At 35.7% G+C, this 19,593-nt stretch overlaps 1 protein-coding gene across 3 annotated transcripts in view; it reads left to right on the top strand.

Annotated features, from left to right (window-relative positions):
* The window catches only part of LOC121739385 (circadian locomoter output cycles protein kaput), a 69,573-nt gene that overhangs the window by 40,167 nt on the left and 9,813 nt on the right, over positions 1–19,593 (top strand). For all 3 annotated transcript variants that reach the window (XM_042131830.1, XM_042131828.1, XM_042131827.1), the window contains exons 7-9: positions 2,320–2,558; positions 4,101–4,248; positions 18,430–18,613. In XM_042131830.1, the coding sequence (XP_041987764.1) occupies positions 2,320–2,558; positions 4,101–4,248; positions 18,430–18,613 (571 nt within the window). The remainder of the gene's footprint in view (positions 1–2,319; positions 2,559–4,100; positions 4,249–18,429; positions 18,614–19,593) is intronic.

The raw sequence follows: 19,593 nt of genomic DNA, 5'->3' as shown, positions 1-19,593 counted from the left end.
GCATTTTGAATCGCTCGCCGAGAAAAACCGAGCTGCAACGCCACAGAACGCTGTGAATATTCTTGCAGTAATGTTACGGCCCTAGATACGGTTGCTAAGTCCATATGTCGTCGAATTCTCTGCATGATGTCCTCAAAATGATAATTAAGGCACTAGTAAAACAAAACTTTAACTGCCCCTGACGAAATCTTTATTTGTAATGAGTTTAAAATCTGTCTTAAAATCAGGTAGAGTCATGTGGTTAAAATAAAGTGTCCAAAACTATCCATTTAAAAAAATATCCAAGTGGGGTACTTAAGAAATCTTTGCTAACACGTGTGCTAACACAATCATAAACCGTCAGCCACTTAAACAATGCATTAAAAGAAAGTAATCGCTTCCAACGACAAAAAAGACGCGTGGCCCTTATTTTGTTTTGACTAGTATATGTATAGTATAAAAGTATTAAATATATTTCCGTTGTCTGGTACCTGTAACACAAGTCCTTTAGGTACTTAGCACGGGGCCAGACTGACCTGGTGTGAAGCGTCCATAGATATTATTATTATCGTATTATTATATTTTATCACGCTAAGACTAATAGGAGAATGTGGAAAAAACGGGGGAAATTATTTGAAAGGGCTTATCTCGCGAACTACTGGAGCAATTTTTATGTCATTTGGCACAGATAAGAAGTAGACCACGTGAAGGATCTTATTATTACAGTTATTTCTACGATCTTCGACATAATATTATCGCCAATGTAACGCCCTCTAACCTGCCGAATGATTCGCACGACTGCGGCCTCCAGGCGAGAAATTCAAAAATTAAAAATTTTCAATGCATATAATATTTTAAGGTACTAAGCTATTTAATAAACAATTGGATCTTTGTACAGTAGTTTTTTAACACCATAGAAGTTGATACACTTTTCAAATAAATTATAAGCAAAAAACTTTTTGAAAAAAAGCTTTTATTTAAATGCTTTAAAAAGAAGAAAATAAATTTCCGCTTAAAAATTCTAACTATTAAGTTATAACCTCAATATATTATACAATTTGCATTATAATAAAAGCTTGTCGCGTGATTTGTTAATAATAAAGTAGTAAGTGCCAATTTAACTGAGTAAACTGATATTATATTTTTTATTTTATTTTAGTACTTAATTAAATATTGACAGATTGTTAAGTCTCGCGACAAGCTTTTATTATAATGCAAATTGTATAATATATTGAGGTTATAACTTAAAAAAATAATTTTTAAGGGGAAATTTATTTTCTTCTTTTTAAAGCATTTAAATAAAAGCTTTTTTTGAAAAAGTTTTTTGCTTATAATTTATTTTTTGTTTTTTAGTTAAATCTCTGACTAGATTTCTTAAGTCTGCTTGATTGTAGTTTTTTTTGTTTCAAGAATTTGTTAAAATCTGATTAACTTAATTTAAGTCTTTAAGAAATTGTACTTAATTTTACGACTAAAAAATTAAATATCACTTAACAAAATTGACCGGATTCAACCAGGCATTTTGTCATGCGACTGGTTTTGACTTGACACGACACGACACGACACGTCACGACACGTCACGTCACGTCACGTCACGTCACGTCACGTCAGGTCAGGACACGACATGATTTTTCAATTTATTCTTAATAAGCTTTTTTGTTTGATACCCATATTGCAGAAGTGCTTTAAAAATAAATAAATTCACCTATCTTAGATGAGCCGCCATATTTGATGTATATACATATATGTATATTATATATATATATACATATATACAAGAATTGCTCGTTTAAAGACATAAGATAAGATAATATCATTATTATCATTATTTTTATCACTATATTTACCACTAATATTTGATGCCCTGAAGGGGCGCGTGCGGTCCCAGCATGATAGCCAGCAGATCCGACATTTTCCGATTTCTACGGGTATGATGCTCCACCCTTTGCCTTTAGATGTTGTGGCATTGGCTTGGTGGCTTGGTGGTGGTCACTCAAGCTGGATGGACTTTCAAGGATGTTATGAAGATATCGTTCTGCGACGAACCTACTAGCTGCCAGCCAGTGGGCCAGACCCATGTCCTCCAATTAATTTGCCATGTGTGGCACTTCATACAGAGATGTTATTGGGAAGGAAGCCTGTCAGCTCCAGCGACCTGTCTGGGTTCCAAACTTAAATTATAACACACTAATGTTAGTATTTAAGGTAAAATTTAACTCTATGTTAGTAGGAGTAAACGTTTCCTTGTTTAATATTTTACCCTGTGAAGACTGCTACTCGCTAAACGGCCAAGGACTCGGCGGTTTCTTTCTCGGTGGCTAAACTTCTTAATTCCATCAGGTTACTCTTCGTATGTACGGGCAGGCTTCACACGCCGCATCTAATACGCGACGTCTCACTGGTTGACCTCAATCGAAGCGAATTCACATCTAGACATAGTCTGGAATGGAAGTTCCTGTTCCTGGATCATCGTGCGCCGCCTATAATAGGGTACCTGCCGTTTGAAGTGTTGGGCACCTCCGGATACGATTATTACCACTTCGATGATCTGGAGAAGGTTGTTACGTGTCACGAAGCATGTAAGTAAAAATCCTTTGGATATACAACTGGATAGACTATAGAGCAGGGGTCACCAATTAGTTTTGCTCGGGGTCCGTTTTGACATGAAATGACCTTCGCGGTCCACACATTTTACATAAAAAAATTATTGACCAGGTAATTACAAAGGTATTTTTTAGATATCAATGAGAAAAGTAGGTAACCATTTTTTGTAGCTAATTATCTCTCTGATGATTGGAGTGAAATATTGGTGCAAGCTATCGATTTAGAGAGACATTAAATCCTGGAGATGAATTTTTTTTATGAAATAAGGCGGCATCGTTTGCCTTATTTCATAAAAAATAATTCAAATGGGTCGTAAGCAACTTCCGTTGCCCATGGACACTCGCAGCATCAGAAGAGCTGCAGGAGCGTTGCCGGCCTTTTAAGAGGGAATAGGGTAATAGGGAGGGTAGGGATGGGAAGGGAAGGGAATAGGGGAGGGTAGGGAATAGGGGAGGGTAGGGAAGGGAATAGGGTAGGGGATTGGGCCTCCGGTAAACTCACTCACTCGGCGAAACACAGTGCAAGCGCTGTTTCACGCCTATTTTCTGTGAGAACGTGGTATTTCTCTGGTCGAGTCGGCTCATTCGTACCGAAGCATGGCTCTCTCACGTATCTTAAGAATGAATATAAATTCTTAAGATAAACGAAGATCATCTTCGAACATGCTTAGTCCGCACACAATTTCACATTGCTTGGTCGGTAATCTGACTTTCGGCCTGTCCACATCTCCACGTCACGACGTCGTCAACGTGGAACGGTGCGGTAACGTGGCACGTTGTCGCGACGTGCAAATTTACGATAACGCAACGTTGCACGTAGCCGTGCCTTGTAAAATTCTACCTATTGTGCATTAACTAGGGTAATATATAGAAAAAGTGTACGGTACGGCAACGTCACCGTAAAACTGCACGTCATGTCGGCCGACATGGCTTGCGTTCCACGTTGACGACGCGACGTAATGACGTGGACATGTGAACAAGTCCTTTAGGTTTTCCACTGATAATTCCTAATACAATAGGTGTAATAATGACATTAAACTGCAGTTTTAGTAAATGTAAAGTTAGGATAAAAATGTAACTTGTTCGATTTACTTAATTAATTGTTCTATAGTTAAAATGAAATAAGATGTCCACAGCGGGCATTGATATTTTTTAGTCCATGAAAAATGTCCGCACTGTTAACTTAAGAAAAAAATTAACTCTTACAGACACATACTATTATTAAAGATTCATCGGAAAACCTCTTGGTAACTCTTATAATGATAATCTCAACTTTTTATGAGTTCGAAGTGATAAACTTCCTACTACAGAGTTCTCATCGAGTATGCAAAATACGATATCGCCCTTAGACTAGAAACATTTGTCACTTCATTGTGAATCGCGGTGTGCATAGAAAACGATGACATACGACAAGTTTTTTGGCAGGGGTCAATGACCGCTGCGGACAGGATTCGGCAATATGAGAATACCAAATAAGCTTTTGTCTTAGATAGACATTGATTAGGTAAATGTTTGCAGTGATGCAGAAAGGCGAGCTGACTTCGTGCTACTATCGGTTCCTGACGAAGGGTCAGCAGTGGATCTGGCTGCAAACGCGGTTCTACATCACGTACCACCAGTGGAATGCGAAACCCGAGTTCGTCGTTTGTACGCATCGAGTTGTCAGGTAATTTTTCGTCGTTTAAGTTGTAACACCGCGTAAGTCAAAAATATAAAATTTTGAGAAGAGAGTAAACAATTGCATAATTTTGTATAGATACGGGATACCATACTCAAGCAGGTTTGATATTTAACTATTTTAGGAGCTTTTGTTAAGCCTGAAACAATGTGTCTTCCGATTTTCTAGAGAATGGCATCAAAATTTCGAAGTAGCTAAAAAGTAAAAAGTGACTTACGCGGTGTTAAGAACTTCAATGACGGTTTGCATGATAGGTTTAGATAGGCTGTCGACACAAAGCGCTGCGGCCTTACTCCCGAAACTGATATCGATTTCGATTTTCGATTCCAACGGTTTTTGACACTTTAGACATGCTTTAGACATCTAAAATAGCGCACGATCGTGCTGCGGATCGGTTTGAAACTAATCAACCTCAATGGATTTTGCTATTCCTGACAGCTATGCTAGCGCACGATCGGGCTGTGGCTGAATTTGGAACTAATCAGCATCGAAACATTCGCCAAATCGAAATCTTAGGTGCTCGCGACAAACAAAATTTCCTGAGAATCGACTTTCAGATCGTTTATAAACGTCAAATTTCACGGTAGCAACAGAGGCATCGACATCTATTGAGATCGATTGTTGCCGAGTTAGGTATTGTAAACGTTTTTAGGGTCACTGTGGTATCGATTGGTATGGGGTCGTTTCATTTTTTGTTGATAATAAATATTAATTCATTATTATTTTAACATAATAATATAGCTCGCCTGCTAGCTTTTTTAATGTGATTGATGGCACCTCCAATGGAGCTCTACAGCTATACGGTCCCATTTAAGTTTGGTATCGTGCTTAGCTTGGCTCGCCCGCATGTACCCTTTTGCGATTCCTGGATTTTCTTCCAGGGATCTCAACATTTATATTTTATCGGTTTTTTTTTAATGAAAGAAGGGGACAAACGAGCAAACGGGTCACCTGATGGAAAGCAACTTCCGTCGCCCATGGAAACTCGCAGCATCAGAAGAGCTGCAGGTGCGTTGCCGGCCTTTTAAGAGGTAATAGGGTAGGGTAGGGATGGGAAGGAAGGGAATTAATAGGGGAGGGTATGGAAGGGAATAGGGTAGGGGATTGGGCCTCCGGTAAACTCACTCACTCGACGAAACACAGCGCAAGCGCTGTTTCACGCCGGTTTTCTGTGAGAACGTGGTATTTCTCCGGTTGAGCCGGCCCATTCGTGCCGAAGCATGGCTCTCCCACGTATAAATAAGTAAGGTGTGTCGGACGGACCATTATTTTCCAAAAAAAAACTAACTTTTGATGTCGGCATGCAGGGGAGGGATACAAATTTTACAAATTTTATACTAGAATATGTATACTTATGAGTTATGAGAATGTTAAGTGAACTACAAAAGAGAATATTTGTTTGATGTCAAGATGTTCCTTAACGAAAATAACCATTTTAAACCCACTAAAGTAGAAAATGGGCACATCCATCTAAAGTTACTAAATAAATGTATTTTTATGGTATGATGAAAAACACAAACATTACATAATCTATACATATAAATAAAATTGGAGTGTCTGTTTGTAATATTGAAAGAACCGTTTTTTTACTACATGCATATGAATGTACCTATATGTGACGACCTCTGTGGCTCAGTGGTGAGCGCGTTGGCAGCTCAACCCGGGGGTCGCGGGTTCGTATCCCGCCGACGGAACCAAAAGTTTTCAAAAGTTCCTGTCCTGGGTCATGGATGTGTATTAAATATGTGTACCATATAAAAAAAACTTAAATATATGTATAGTATAAAAGTATTAAATATATTTCCGTTGTCTGGTACCTGTAACACAAGGCCTTCAGGTACTTACCACGGGGCCAGACTGACGTGGTGTGAAGCGTCCATAGAATTAACTAATATTCTAATATTAATTAATTAATTAATGTATACAGTAAGGTACATACACCAAAACAACATTTTTTACAATTTTTGTCTGTATGTCTGTCTGTTTGTTCCGGCTAATCTCTGAAAATCTATAATCTCTGATGGACTATCCATCTTTGTTATTATACTATGTTGACGCGGACGAAGTCGCGGGCAACAGCTAGTATTCATATTTTTCGTAACCTTCTAATTATTTTAATTAACAATACAACGTTGCCATAACGACGTTGACAAGACGCCATGGCAACATCTCGATTTTGATACGATTTTGTTCCGGAATTCCTACGCGTTACAATGACATCAAAAACGAAATCGAAATCAGACTCGTATCAAGTTGATATCAGTTTCGGGAGTAAGGCACCAGGTTTAATCCTGATAGTAGTAGTAGTAGTAGATAGATACTTAAAATAAAATAAAGTTAATATTTAAGGGGGGCTTCCATACAAGAAACGTGATTTTTTTGGCCTTTTTTGCTCGTAATCAATAATGGCAACAGTTAGGCACTTGAAATTTTCACAAAATCCTTAATTATATAATTGTACTTTAATAATTATTAATAAAATTAAAATAAAGTAAATATTTAAGAGGGGCTCCCATAGACAAAACACAATTTTTTGTCTACTTTCACTCTATACCGGTACGGAACCCTTCGTGCGCGTCCGACTCGCACTTGGCAGATTTTTTTTAAGTGTAGACAAAATAAGTTTGGGAATCCCTGCAGTAGAGTCTGCCTATTTCGAAGCGCTGTAAAATTTTGAAAACCTTAGTGAATTTAACGACTGAACTCAAACTCATTTTGTAATGGTTAAACGAACATAAAAACAATTTAATGAAGAGTTTGACTGATAATGTAACCAGGGGTTTATTTCCAAATGTTAGTATAAAATAATTACAATAATTATTGTGTAAATATTATTCGTTTCTTGAGTGACGTGCGGCAGTACCTGAGGGCAGTACCATCCACATATTCTGACATAAAATTACCGTACGTCTAGCCTAAATCAGATTGTATCAATATTATTGTCAATTATTGTCATCGAATAATATGGAACTTAACATGCTATCGGAATTTCACACCGAACAGTTTAAATCAAACTATCTAAAAATAAAAGTCGAATTAAACTGTTTTTATTTTTAGATTTGATTGGAAAACTTTTGTTTGTTTGCAAGGGTTTATAATTATATTTATTTTAAGTAGGCGTTACATCATGTGTCTTAGGCTATTTACACACACGCCGCAGCGGTAGCGGCACCGCCAACGCGGTGTTGCCGCTGCGGTGCCGCTCCATTACTCATTTTTGTATTTCTTTTTGCCCTTACACACGGCGCCGTGCCGCCCCGGCGCCCTGTGGGGCCCATAGAAATACAAGGATGAGTATTGCAGCGGCATCGCCGCGGCGCACAGTGGTCCGAAATCTCTAAATAGTGGACATTCGCGAAAAGTTGGATTTTGGTGTGGAAAAAATACCATTCGATAGATTTTAAGAGAATTATTTTTAAACAAAAAATTTAAACCGACTATAATTTTGAAGTCGGTACCAGCTCCTAAAATTTCTGCGATTCTTGACATAGCTATAACTTACGTCAGCTGGTACCGACTTCAAAATTATATAGATTGAGTAAAGATACAGTTGAGGCTTAGGCCAATCCTATAAAGGGCACTTAAATAGAGTAAGAATTATTATTTCATACTTTTTAGAGGCAGTTTACTATGGAAGTCGGTTTAAATTTTTTCTTTAAAAATAATTATTTTTCTCTTTTTAGCTATCTCCATTAAGCATATTTTTACGTAGTTTCTTGTGAATTGTATTTTATGTATTACTAGCTGTCCCGGCAAACGTTATTTTGCCATAAAATGATTTTCCCTGTTTTCCTGCTTTTGTCTTGAAGTTTTTTCTGATTTTTTTTTCTATAGACCTCACAGAGCCCAAGACGTTTCCAACGAATGCAAAACCGTGGAAATCGGTTCGTGCGTTCTAGAGTTATAGCGTCGAGAAGGAAAACCCGACTTATTTTTATATATTAGACTAGCTGTTGCCAGCAACTTCGTCCGCGTTAGATAACAGTACGGTACAATAACGGAGATGGATAAATTTCTAATTTTTATAGTCCCCTTATGTAATAAACAATATTGCCAGAAGGTGGAAAATTGCGGGGGCGCAAGGTCAACACTAACGATGCGACAGCATAAATAACAAGAGAGAAAGCTTCCTGTTTTTAAAACAACGCCGAACCCCCCGAACTTGTATCTATAAGGATTCAAAAGTTCTGTACAGCACCTTCAGAACCAGGGTATACACTGGTGCCAAATGTTACTTTTTGGAAGCGTTTGCTAATAATCCTTCAGAAAAAGTTAAAATCATTAGATGTTTCCATATAAATTTCAAGGCGTCCCCTCGATTCCTCATGGATTGCATCATCAGATCACCACTTTGGTGACCATGGTACCAAATGACGGCTGTATCCTATACAACAACAAAATAATTTTGAAAATCGGTCCACAAACGGCGGAGAAGATATCTCCGCCGTTTGTGCGAACAAACCTTAAAAAAGAACATGGCCAGAACAAACAAGAAAGAAGAACAAAGAACAGGCCGGTATGTTTAGGTTACAATAATTTCGTTATGATATTCACTTTTAATTAATAACTTAGTATAGTACTGTTGATGATGATGATGATGACGATGATGATGATGAACGTAATTTGCATAGTAGTATATGCTTACCGTTTTTAAAACAACGCCGAACCCCCCGAACTTGTATCTATAAGGATTCAAAAGTTCTGTACAGCACCTTCGGAACCAGGGTATACACTGGTGCAAAATGTTACTTTTTGGAAGCGTATGCTCATAATCCTTCAAAAAAAGTTAAAATCACTACATGTTTCCATATAAATTTCAAGGAGTCCCCTCGATTCCTCATGGATTGCATCATCAGATCACCACTTTGGTGACCATGGTACCAAATGACGGCTGTATCCTATACAACAACAAAAGAATTTTTAAAAACGGTCCTCAAACGGGGGAGATATCTGCGAGCAAACATAAAAAAAAAGAACATATGTACGGTCGAATCGAGTAACCTTCTCCTTTTTGGAAGTCGGTTAAAAAAGTAAGAATAAATCCTCAAAAAGTTATTTACAAAAATGTATTTTTTAAGGTGAAAAAAAAATAATTATGAAAATGTTGTATGGGAAAGAATCTATAAGTAGATATTTTGCAAAAACTACTAGGACATACTGGTTCATTTTTGAAACAAATAAAGTTCTAGTGGTTTGTAAGGTTTAGAAAAAAAATTACGCAACAACATCGTAGTGTCATCCCTTTTTTCGTAGATTGATTTGAAAGGGATGACACTACGATGTTGCCACTTTTCAATTTCTTCACTTTCTTGACAGACTGTATATTTTTTTGTATAAAAATTATTAAGGATTTAAGGTTACTCTTTAAGAAACCTATTTGAAAGGGATGACACTACGATGTTGCCACTTTTTAATTTCTTCACTTTCTTGACAGACTGTATATTTTTTGTATAAAAATTATTAAGGATTTATTGTTACTTTTTAAGAAATCTATAGAATGGTGTTTTTTCCACACCAAAATCCAACTTTTTTGTCCGAAATAGCGAAATGTCCACTGTTTCGCTATTTCGGACCACTGTACTGTACGGCGCCGCGCCGCCGCGCTGACGCTGCGGCGTGTGTGTAAACAGCTTACGGTCATGCGGATAGGAACACGTGGTTGTGTGTTTGGACACTTTGAATATTTGTTACGAGAAAAGAATACGTGCAAAGGCTTAATATAGTCGCTGTAATATAATTATGTAATCTCTATTTTCGTAAGAAATGTCTTTGTTTGTGGAATACATGACAAGACGAGATTACTAGGTTTGTCAAAAAGCTATAAAATGCTGAATCTACTCAGTGTAACCACAAACTTGTTTAAAATTACTATTAGATATTGAGCAGTGCACTTCCAATCACCGCTACTTACCTCTAACTTAAATTGAAGTGTAAATAGCTCAAGTTTTAGCCTGATTGTCTGACAAAAAATATCTACGCGTTAAATAAAGTCAATGTTGATTGTCCTAAGCCTGATCTCTCGCAGCTGGTCGGGTCGGTCATCCGCCCTATTAGGTTACCAGAAAAAAAGGAGTATATTTTTGTACAGCGTGTAACGAAACTACTATACTGTTTCCCATTTATAGAGAAACTACTATACTGTTTCTCATTTATAGAGTTTACTACGAAAGTAGAGCGTAGAGTTCTGAGTTAGCTTTCATTGAAAAGGCAACCGTCAACGAAAGATGCATCTGTACTCGGGAGCTATTATTATATTATGTAGGTGTAACAAACACAACGGCTAAGTACATGTTCCCTAAAAATATAATTACATACGAAATAGAATTTCACATGGCGATTCTCGAAATAACTTTTAAGTCTCGTGTTTAACCCACCTAATTACAAGTTGAAGGGTCCGGTAAATCAGGATAAATAAGCTCGCTCGGTATCAATTGGAATCATTCTGTTCTGGTCGCCCCTCGGTCGAGTCGTGTTAACTCATCATGGCTCAGAATGAGTGAGTACTTTATTTTCACATTACTACCCACATCCTTTGTGTGAATTTTTCAAAGGTATCGTACAATAACCTCGCTTTCAATCGGACCCTTTAAATATTATTATGTTTGAAAGTAATTTTTTTAGTGGAATGTAAATGAATTACGAACTTATAGCTAATTTACAGTGTAGTAGCTAGCATTTTGCTCGATGCTGGACGAAATATACAACACGTTTTCATACTGCTGGATACTGGGCGCGTGTTACACAGCTGGTCCAGCCCCGGAATGAAATAATATCGCGACCCTAGCTAAGATCCTTGCTTAACTTATCTATACTAATCTATACTAATCTTATATCTTTAAACGAGCAATTCTTGTATATATATAATTGGAATCTCGGAATCGGCTCCAACGATTTTCATGAAATTTAGGAGCTAGGATTCATTTCTAGAAAATGTCATTTTCATTGGATACCGGGCAAAGCTCGGTCAAACAGCTAGTAATCATAATCAGGAAAAGTTTGTTTGTATTGAATAGGCTCAAAAACGACTACTTTAACTGATTTAAAATTCTTTCACCCACGGCAATCTAGATCCTTTGTGATGAACATAACCTTTTATTATGATAAATATAAGAGATCCTTATATTTATCATAATAAAAGGTTATGTTAAGAGAAAGAGTCATTAAATAACTTGCACTACTACGTGCAAGTTATTTAATGATACTAACTCAATAAGTGTAACAGATATTTGTAAGAAAAGCCCAGAAAGATCCATAATTTCGAAAAATATAACTATCTAGTCGAAATAAGTGAATCGTGTTTTCCGTTAGGCAAATATCAGATAAATATACAATATACAATGATAAATAAATCTCAATTTTTTTTATGAAATAAGGGGGCTTATGAAATAATTTACAGTGTAGTAGCTAGCATTTTGCTCGATGCTGGACGAAATATACAACACGTTTTCATACTGCTGGATACTGGGCGCGTGTTACACAGCTGGTCCAGCCCCGGAATGAAATAATATCGCGACCCTAGCTAAGATCCTTGCTTAACTTATCTATACTAATCTATACTAATCTTATATCTTTAAACGAGCAATTCTTGTATATATATAATTGGAATCTCGGAATCGGCTCCAACGATTTTCATGAAATTTAGGAGCTAGGATTCATTTCTAGAAAATGTCATTTTCATTGGATACCGAGCAAAGCTCGGTCAAACAGCTAGTAATCATAATCAGGAAAAGTTTGTTTGTATTGAATAGGCTCAAAAACGACTACTTTAACTGATTTAAAATTCTTTCACCCACGGCAATCTAGATCCTTTGTGATGAACATAACCTTTTATTATGATAAATATAAGAGATCCTTATATTTATCATAATAAAAGGTTATGTTAAGAGAAAGAGTCATTAAATAACTTGCACTACTACGTGCAAGTTATTTAATGATACTAACTCAATAAGTGTAACAGATATTTGTAAGAAAAGCCCAGAAAGATCCATAATTTCGAAAAATATAACTATCTAGTCGAAATAAGTGAATCGTGTTTTCCGTTAGGCAAATATCAGATAAATATACAATATACAATGATAAATAAATCTCAATTTTTTTTATGAAATAAGGGGGCTTATGAAATAATTTACAGTGTAGTAGCTAGCATTTTGCTCGATGCTGGACGAAATATACAACACGTTTTCATACTGCTGGATACTGGGCGCGTGTTACACAGCTGGTCCAGCCCCGGAATGAAATAATATCGCGACCCTAGCTAAGATCCTTGCTTAACTTATCTATACTAATCTATACTAATCTTATATCTTTAAACGAGCAATTCTTGTATATATATAATTGGAATCTCGGAATCGGCTCCAACGATTTTCATGAAATTTAGGAGCTAGGATTCATTTCTAGAAAATGTCATTTTCATTGGATACCGAGCAAAGCTCGGTCAAACAGCTAGTAATCATAATCAGGAAAAGTTTGTTTGTATTGAATAGGCTCAAAAACGACTACTTTAACTGATTTAAAATTCTTTCACCCACGGCAATCTAGATCCTTTGTGATGAACATAACCTTTTATTATGATAAATATAAGAGATCCTTATATTTATCATAATAAAAGGTTATGTTAAGAGAAAGAGTCATTAAATAACTTGCACTACTACGTGCAAGTTATTTAATGATACTAACTCAATAAGTGTAACAGATATTTGTAAGAAAAGCCCAGAAAGATCCATAATTTCGAAAAATATAACTATCTAGTCGAAATAAGTGAATCGTGTTTTCCGTTAGGCAAATATCAGATAAATATACAATATACAATGATAAATAAATCTCAATTTTTTTTATGAAATAAGGGGGCAAACGAGGAAACGGGTCACCTGATGGAAAGCAACTTCTGTCGCCCATAGACACTCGCAGCATCAGAAGAGCTGCAGGTGCGTTGCCGGCCTTTTAAGAGGGAATAGGGTAATAGGGTAGGGTAGGGATGGGAAAGGAAGGGAATTAATAGGGGAGGGTATGGAAGGGAATAGGGTAGGGGATTGGGCCTCAGGTAAACTCACTCACTCGACGAAACACAGCGCAAGCGCTGTTTCACGCCGGTTTTCTGTGAGAACGTGGTATTTCTCCGGTTGAGCCGGCCCATTCGTGCCGAAGCATGGCTCTCCCACGTATAATATATTTAATTTAAGTCAGTCGTCTTCCGGGATCGTATTTACGTATTAAAAACACAGCAGGCAGCTCGCTCTTAAGATAGTAATTACCTAGGTTCCTGTACAAAGATTCACTTTCTAGATTTCTTAAGCTGAAAAACTCAAATATGGTAAATATTCTCGTATGGGAAATAAATAAAAAAAACACACTTTATAAAATAATTTGTGGAGTCACTGAAGGTTTTCACCTCCGATTTCGTTAAACCTCCATCGATTTTCATGAAAATTGGTGAGTAGGTGGGGGATATCCTAAAAAACAAGAGTGACATAGTGCCAACTTGCGCTTTTGCCCTGGGGGTGAATGCCAACCCTTCTCGGGGTGAAATATTTTGAAATCGATAAACAGATAAATTTTAAGCAAAATTTGTTTAATAAAGTTTTTGGAATAAATCAATACTTTCTGAGTAATTAAAGATTTCGATCTTTATATAGATAGTGATTTTTCGTGCTAAAACTACATGTTCTAAAGCGGTTTTTCATAAATAACTCAAAAACTATACGTTTTTACGATAAATGTGTTATTTAAACCTAAATTAAAGTCAATTAAAAAACAAATAAATCCCTAATTTTAATAACCTTCTAATTCTAATTTAAAGTGAAATATAGGTGATATTATGATATTATGTATACTTTTTTTCGGCGAGTACTTTAATCTAAACATTCATACACAAATAACGGAAAATTGATGCATTTTATGACATACACTTCCTGAACACTTTTTAAAGTAGGTACTTAAAATTACCTTTCTATTGAGTACTGTAAAAAGTTAATAGCATTAAAATTGAGCAAGTTATGATAAAAATAAGATGACACTTTCAAATTTTTTAGGAAAAAACGAAAAATAAAACGTTCACCATTTCTACAATATCTCAAATTTATGGTTATCCCTAAAGACTTTTCTTTATTTTAGCACAAGTTATGACCTTGAAAAATTAACCTGCTTTAGAATGCTTACTTTTGAAAAAAAAGATGATTTCATAAAATTTTATTTCTTCAAAGGGGTTTGGGTAATATTGGCGTCATTTTCAAATTTCGCGGCCTCTCACCAAACCGGCATATTATGAAAGAACACATCAAGTGGAGTAAACTTTATTATGGGGGACATATAGCTAAACTATATCGGAGCCGAGATATTAGGCATTTTAAGTTCGTATTATCAACTAAAAGTAAATTCAATCATAACATGAATACTCAGGAAAATAAAAAAAACGGCATTATTTATTAGCTTAAAGCCTTCCTCGATATATGGGCTTCCCAACACAAAAATAATTTTTCAAATCGAACAAGCAGTTCCTGAGATTAGCACTTTCAAACACACAAACCCTTCAGCTTCATAATATTAGTATACAGGTTATAACAAAACTAAGTGATAATACTTTAGGGTTTGTACTGTATATAAGTCTCGTGTATAGAGTTTAGTGTAAAAGTAGTAGCGCTGAAAGAGAAAAATTTTTTTTTCACTTTTGTATGGATAAACTCTTAACGCGGGTGGAGCGTTTCGGGCAGGTCTTTTTTATGAGATATTTGAATTGTCATATCTTGGTGAATTTTTAAGCTATCAGAGTCATTCTTTCAACGATGTTTCTATTTTTTAAGTGTCTTTCAATTACCGATAAGAAAAAAAAATAGTCATCGTGCCTATTAGGTCTTGTTTCGTTCTTTTTAGTTAACATTTTTTGCAGTCGGGTTTTTTGATTTTTAATTAATTTATTCTATTTTCGACTTTTTAGTTGTAGCCATATTTAACCATTTCGACAATCAATCTAATACAAAATTGAAAAACTACCGTGCTGATATTTCTAAGTGTACCTACTGAGGTACCTACAATACGTTACATAATAGGTACATAGGTTTGGTACTGTTTCAATGTATGTTTCTAGTTTTAAGTACCAAATCATTGTTTTTTAATACTTTGTCATTGAATTTTCATCTTGTTTCAGTAATGTCAGTTAATTTTTAATTATGTATTTATCCATGCAGGCGGAATTTGTTTTTTCTTATTTTAATACTAGCGGTTGGCCGCGGCTCCGCCCGCGTTGATGTCGGTGAGCGCTGCAAAAAGCATACCCAGGAAAGACTTGGTCAGCAAAATGATTCCCAGGTCAATTCACAGACTCCAACACTAACATCGACGACGCAGTCATTATACGCAGGCTGCACCCTGCACAGATTGTCTTCCTCCCGTACGCGCACTATCGTAATATTTTAATTTCGCCATAATTTCAAAACCAAATGTCCAATTTTATTAATTCAAAGACCAAATATTATCAACATAAACTGTACTTAGTGATAGAATAATTTATTTTGGTACGAATTAAAATAATGAGTTAAATAAACGCGTTTAAATGTAGTCCAAAAAAAATCAAGATTTTTAAATAAAAAAATGGTTATTGTGCCTCACTCGACACAGATATAGTACGTATAGTGTGTCGCGGACTTTTTTGTAGATATTTATAAGTTCTACAAATACTTAAAACATTTTATGGTTCTACCTTTTATAGTTTAGGCAGCGTACGTAAAATAAGTAACTTTTATGGTTGATTTTTACACCTTGCGTCCGAAGAACCCAAATATCTTACGGAACCCTATTTTTTTCGAAAATAAAATTCAGCCTATGTTCAGCAAAAATAATGTAGAATTCCAATGGTAAAATAATTTTTCAAATCGGTCTAGTAGTTTCGGAGCCAAACAAACAAAAAATCAAATCTTTCCACTTTATAATATTAGTGTAGATTTATCGTTCCATTTAATATTAAAACTGCAAGTTATATACATATTTAGAATCAGTGTTTAAAATCCTTTATTTTGATACCCCACTCGATATGCTTGGTAGAATTTTTATTTTTTTTACCTCACAATATGGCGTCAAACATCTGCCATTTTGTTTTTTTTAATGTCACCTATCTAAGAACACTTGGGTCATTAAGACAAATCTAACGATACCTCAATTGTGAAAATCCGTTTAGCGGTTCTGGAGATACAAGGTAATAAAGAATATTACAAACATACAAGATACGCGCCAAACTCCTGGCAGTCGGGTAAAAAGTGTTGGGGCTTTTGAGGATGACGTGGTCTATTGAATATTTTAGTATATTTTCTAAATTATAACAATTAAAATACCTCCACACCGGTTTCGGTGATAGGCAGGAATAATTTTACAGTGCTCAAGTGTGTGCGCAGTACACTAGAGCCTTCTCTCTTCCTTTACTCTCAAAATCCCCACTGGGTTAGTAAGATTCGATAGAAAGGGGATAACCTGCTATTAATTTTAGATCAGTGGGAAAACAATTGACAATCCAAAAATAAAAAATCGTCAAAGTGCAAGTTAGACTCGCGCATGAAGGGTTCACCACCACACCACAATGGAGCCAAAAATAGGCTGAAAATTGTGTTTTTGGGAGCAAATGGGAGCCCCTTTATTATTTAAATTTTATTATTAATTATTAATTTTATTATTATTTATTTTAATTCTCAACTACATACAATTTTGAAGTCGGTGTTATCTTTTTAAAATACTATTTAATTATAAGATGAATTAACGTCCCATTCAAACTTTTTTATCAGGTTTAACTAGCTGATAAAAAAGTTAGAACTATTATTAAGACAAGCCGTAGTTTTTAAGGATAAACAATTTCGCAATAATAATTATAATTTTAATACATACTTAGTACTTAAATAAGATTTTACTTCTCTCGTGTACAATAATTTAATAGGCTTAAGTTATTTAACCAATAGTTTTACAGTGATTTTGCATCAAGGGAGTAGTTTGTAAGTGTTGAAATTTCATCGTCAATCAAAAATTATATCATAAATATTAAACAAACCCTGTAAGTATGTAATAGTTTTTCATTTAAGGGGTGGTTGTTAAAAGGGTTAAATTTATTAGAACCAGGCATAAAAATATTTCATCTAATTAAACACAATTACTAAAGTCAGAATGGTTAGATCTGCATTTTCCTCCTTTTTGAAAAAGGGGTGAATTTCACCCCTAAAATGCAAAAAGCGCAATACGGGCGTGTGTCACTTTTGAAGTAGAGGGTAAAACATACTCAATTCCAAAATTTCATCCAAATCGATGGAGGTTCAACGAAATCGGAGGTTGTGCCTGATTTTTGCCTTCATTAATTGTACTAAATGGCTAAAGGAAATATTAGTATTGTATTTAATTTTTAAGTAATCATCAAAAATAGTTTTGGGACTTATGACCTTTACTTTCGTCCTATAATGCGGGAACCGTTGTTACGCGATATTGTTCACTATTAGCTGCAGCGCAAAGTACAATCCTCGCGGGCACGATTCATGGAATCATTATATCACGTTTGGAGGATAGCGGGGTGTGTAGGCGAGGCTAGCGTGCTTTGATATTTTTGGCAGCAGGCTCTTAAGCTGAATAATAACTCAAATATGGTAAATATTCTCGTATGGGAAATGATCTTGGTATTACGTTTGTATGAGAATTTCGATGGCACCCGGACTCTTAAGAAGGCCCCGAATTGTTTTATTTTTTTATTTAAACAGAGTTACTAAGTACAATTTGATATTTCCGAGGGTCTGGCCTAGCGAAAACACGATATCTTAAAATTTTCTCAATAGAAAAAAAGTCACAAAGATGCATCTGATTTTCATGAATTTTTCATATATTGTCAAATCTGTGCAATAAACTGAGTTAATATTTTAACACATTGTATAAAATTCTATCACCGAGGGATTGGCCTGGCGGATTTTGAAAATGTTGTATATTTATCGCGTCGTCCTTTTTCACCTGGCATATGATTGCGCGTGGTTCTTTTTCACCTGGCATATGATTGCGCGTCGTCCTTTTTCACCTGGCGTGAATGTGAAGAGAGAAGGACGATGTTTGATTTTTTGCTATAGTCGCATATTAAGAGGTCTAAATGACCGATAAAATTTCTGCGCAAACAAACTGCTGAAACAGAGATGTTGAACTCTTTTTATATTTTACCTCCAGTTACGCCGACATCGCGAAGAGTACGAAGCAAGAGAGCGGGGATTCCGAGCAAGTGACAGAAGCGGAACAGAACGATGACATATGTGAGACCCCCGGCTCGGAACACGTCCTGGACACGGTATCATCATCATACATGACTGAGAACAGCGAGACATTCGGTGACTCGTATCAGACTCTGTCGCAGGTTAGTGATGGTTTTTTACCGACTTCAAAAAAGAAGGTTATCAATAATAATTCGACCCGTATATTGTATGTAATATTTCCAGAACTGCCTGGTTCTGTAATGTTCTGTAATCAACAAAACTTGGTTGACTACGGTGCCCTAAAACGGAACCCTAACCAGTATATTGGTAGGTGAATCTATACTAATATTATAGTATAGAGAGATATATAAAGTATCTCTGTCTGTCTGTCTCGCTTTCACGCCAAAACTACCGAACCGATTTTAATGAAATTTTGTATACAGACAGTTTAAAGCCTGAGAAAGGACAGGCTACTTTTTTAGTAAAAAAAGCGTTGTAAGGGGGTGAAAATGCGTAAATTTGTTCAAATTAAGTTAGTTCCAAAAATCTATAATAGATGGCGCCGTGCGTTTTCTACATCGCGCTAACGCTTGCCCAAAAGTCTTTCTATAAGAGGTGGTATTATCTTCCATTCGGTTTTCGATTTTTTTCGATTGTTATTTCTATTTTACGTTATTTAATAAATCAGTACTTCACTATGCAGTGACGTAACCTTAAACCTATCATTGATAAATAGTTTATGGGTAAAGTTGTGTAATTGGGGGGCTAAATAAGCTTAAAAATTTGGCATAAAATATAAAGTTTAATTTTAAAAATTGAAATATTATGTGCACACTGCACAGCTGTTTTGATTTAAGGGGTACCAGGGTTTTTTTTTATAAAAGCTTTTGACACCAATTTTGTTGACATCGTGCGCTATTAACTGAAGTCCACGCGGACGAAGTCGCGGGCAACAGCTAGTAGTTATATAATTTAAGAGTAACATTGTCCTACATATAGAATAATCCATATTTTAGGACCATCAAATCAAGGTATGAAATCCTTTCTATCTCTGTTAGCTGGTAGCAAATTTCAAGATTTTTCGCAGAAAAATGTTTGTCTTATCAAAATGAAGCTACTCACAAAAAAATTAGCTTGATAG

The sequence above is a fragment of the Aricia agestis genome, chromosome Z (genome assembly GCF_905147365.1).
Source record: "Aricia agestis chromosome Z, ilAriAges1.1, whole genome shotgun sequence".
Taxonomy (NCBI): Eukaryota; Metazoa; Arthropoda; class Insecta; order Lepidoptera; family Lycaenidae; genus Aricia; species Aricia agestis.
The sequence above is the reverse complement of the archived record's forward strand: the minus strand, read 5'-3'. Positions and strand labels throughout refer to the sequence as shown.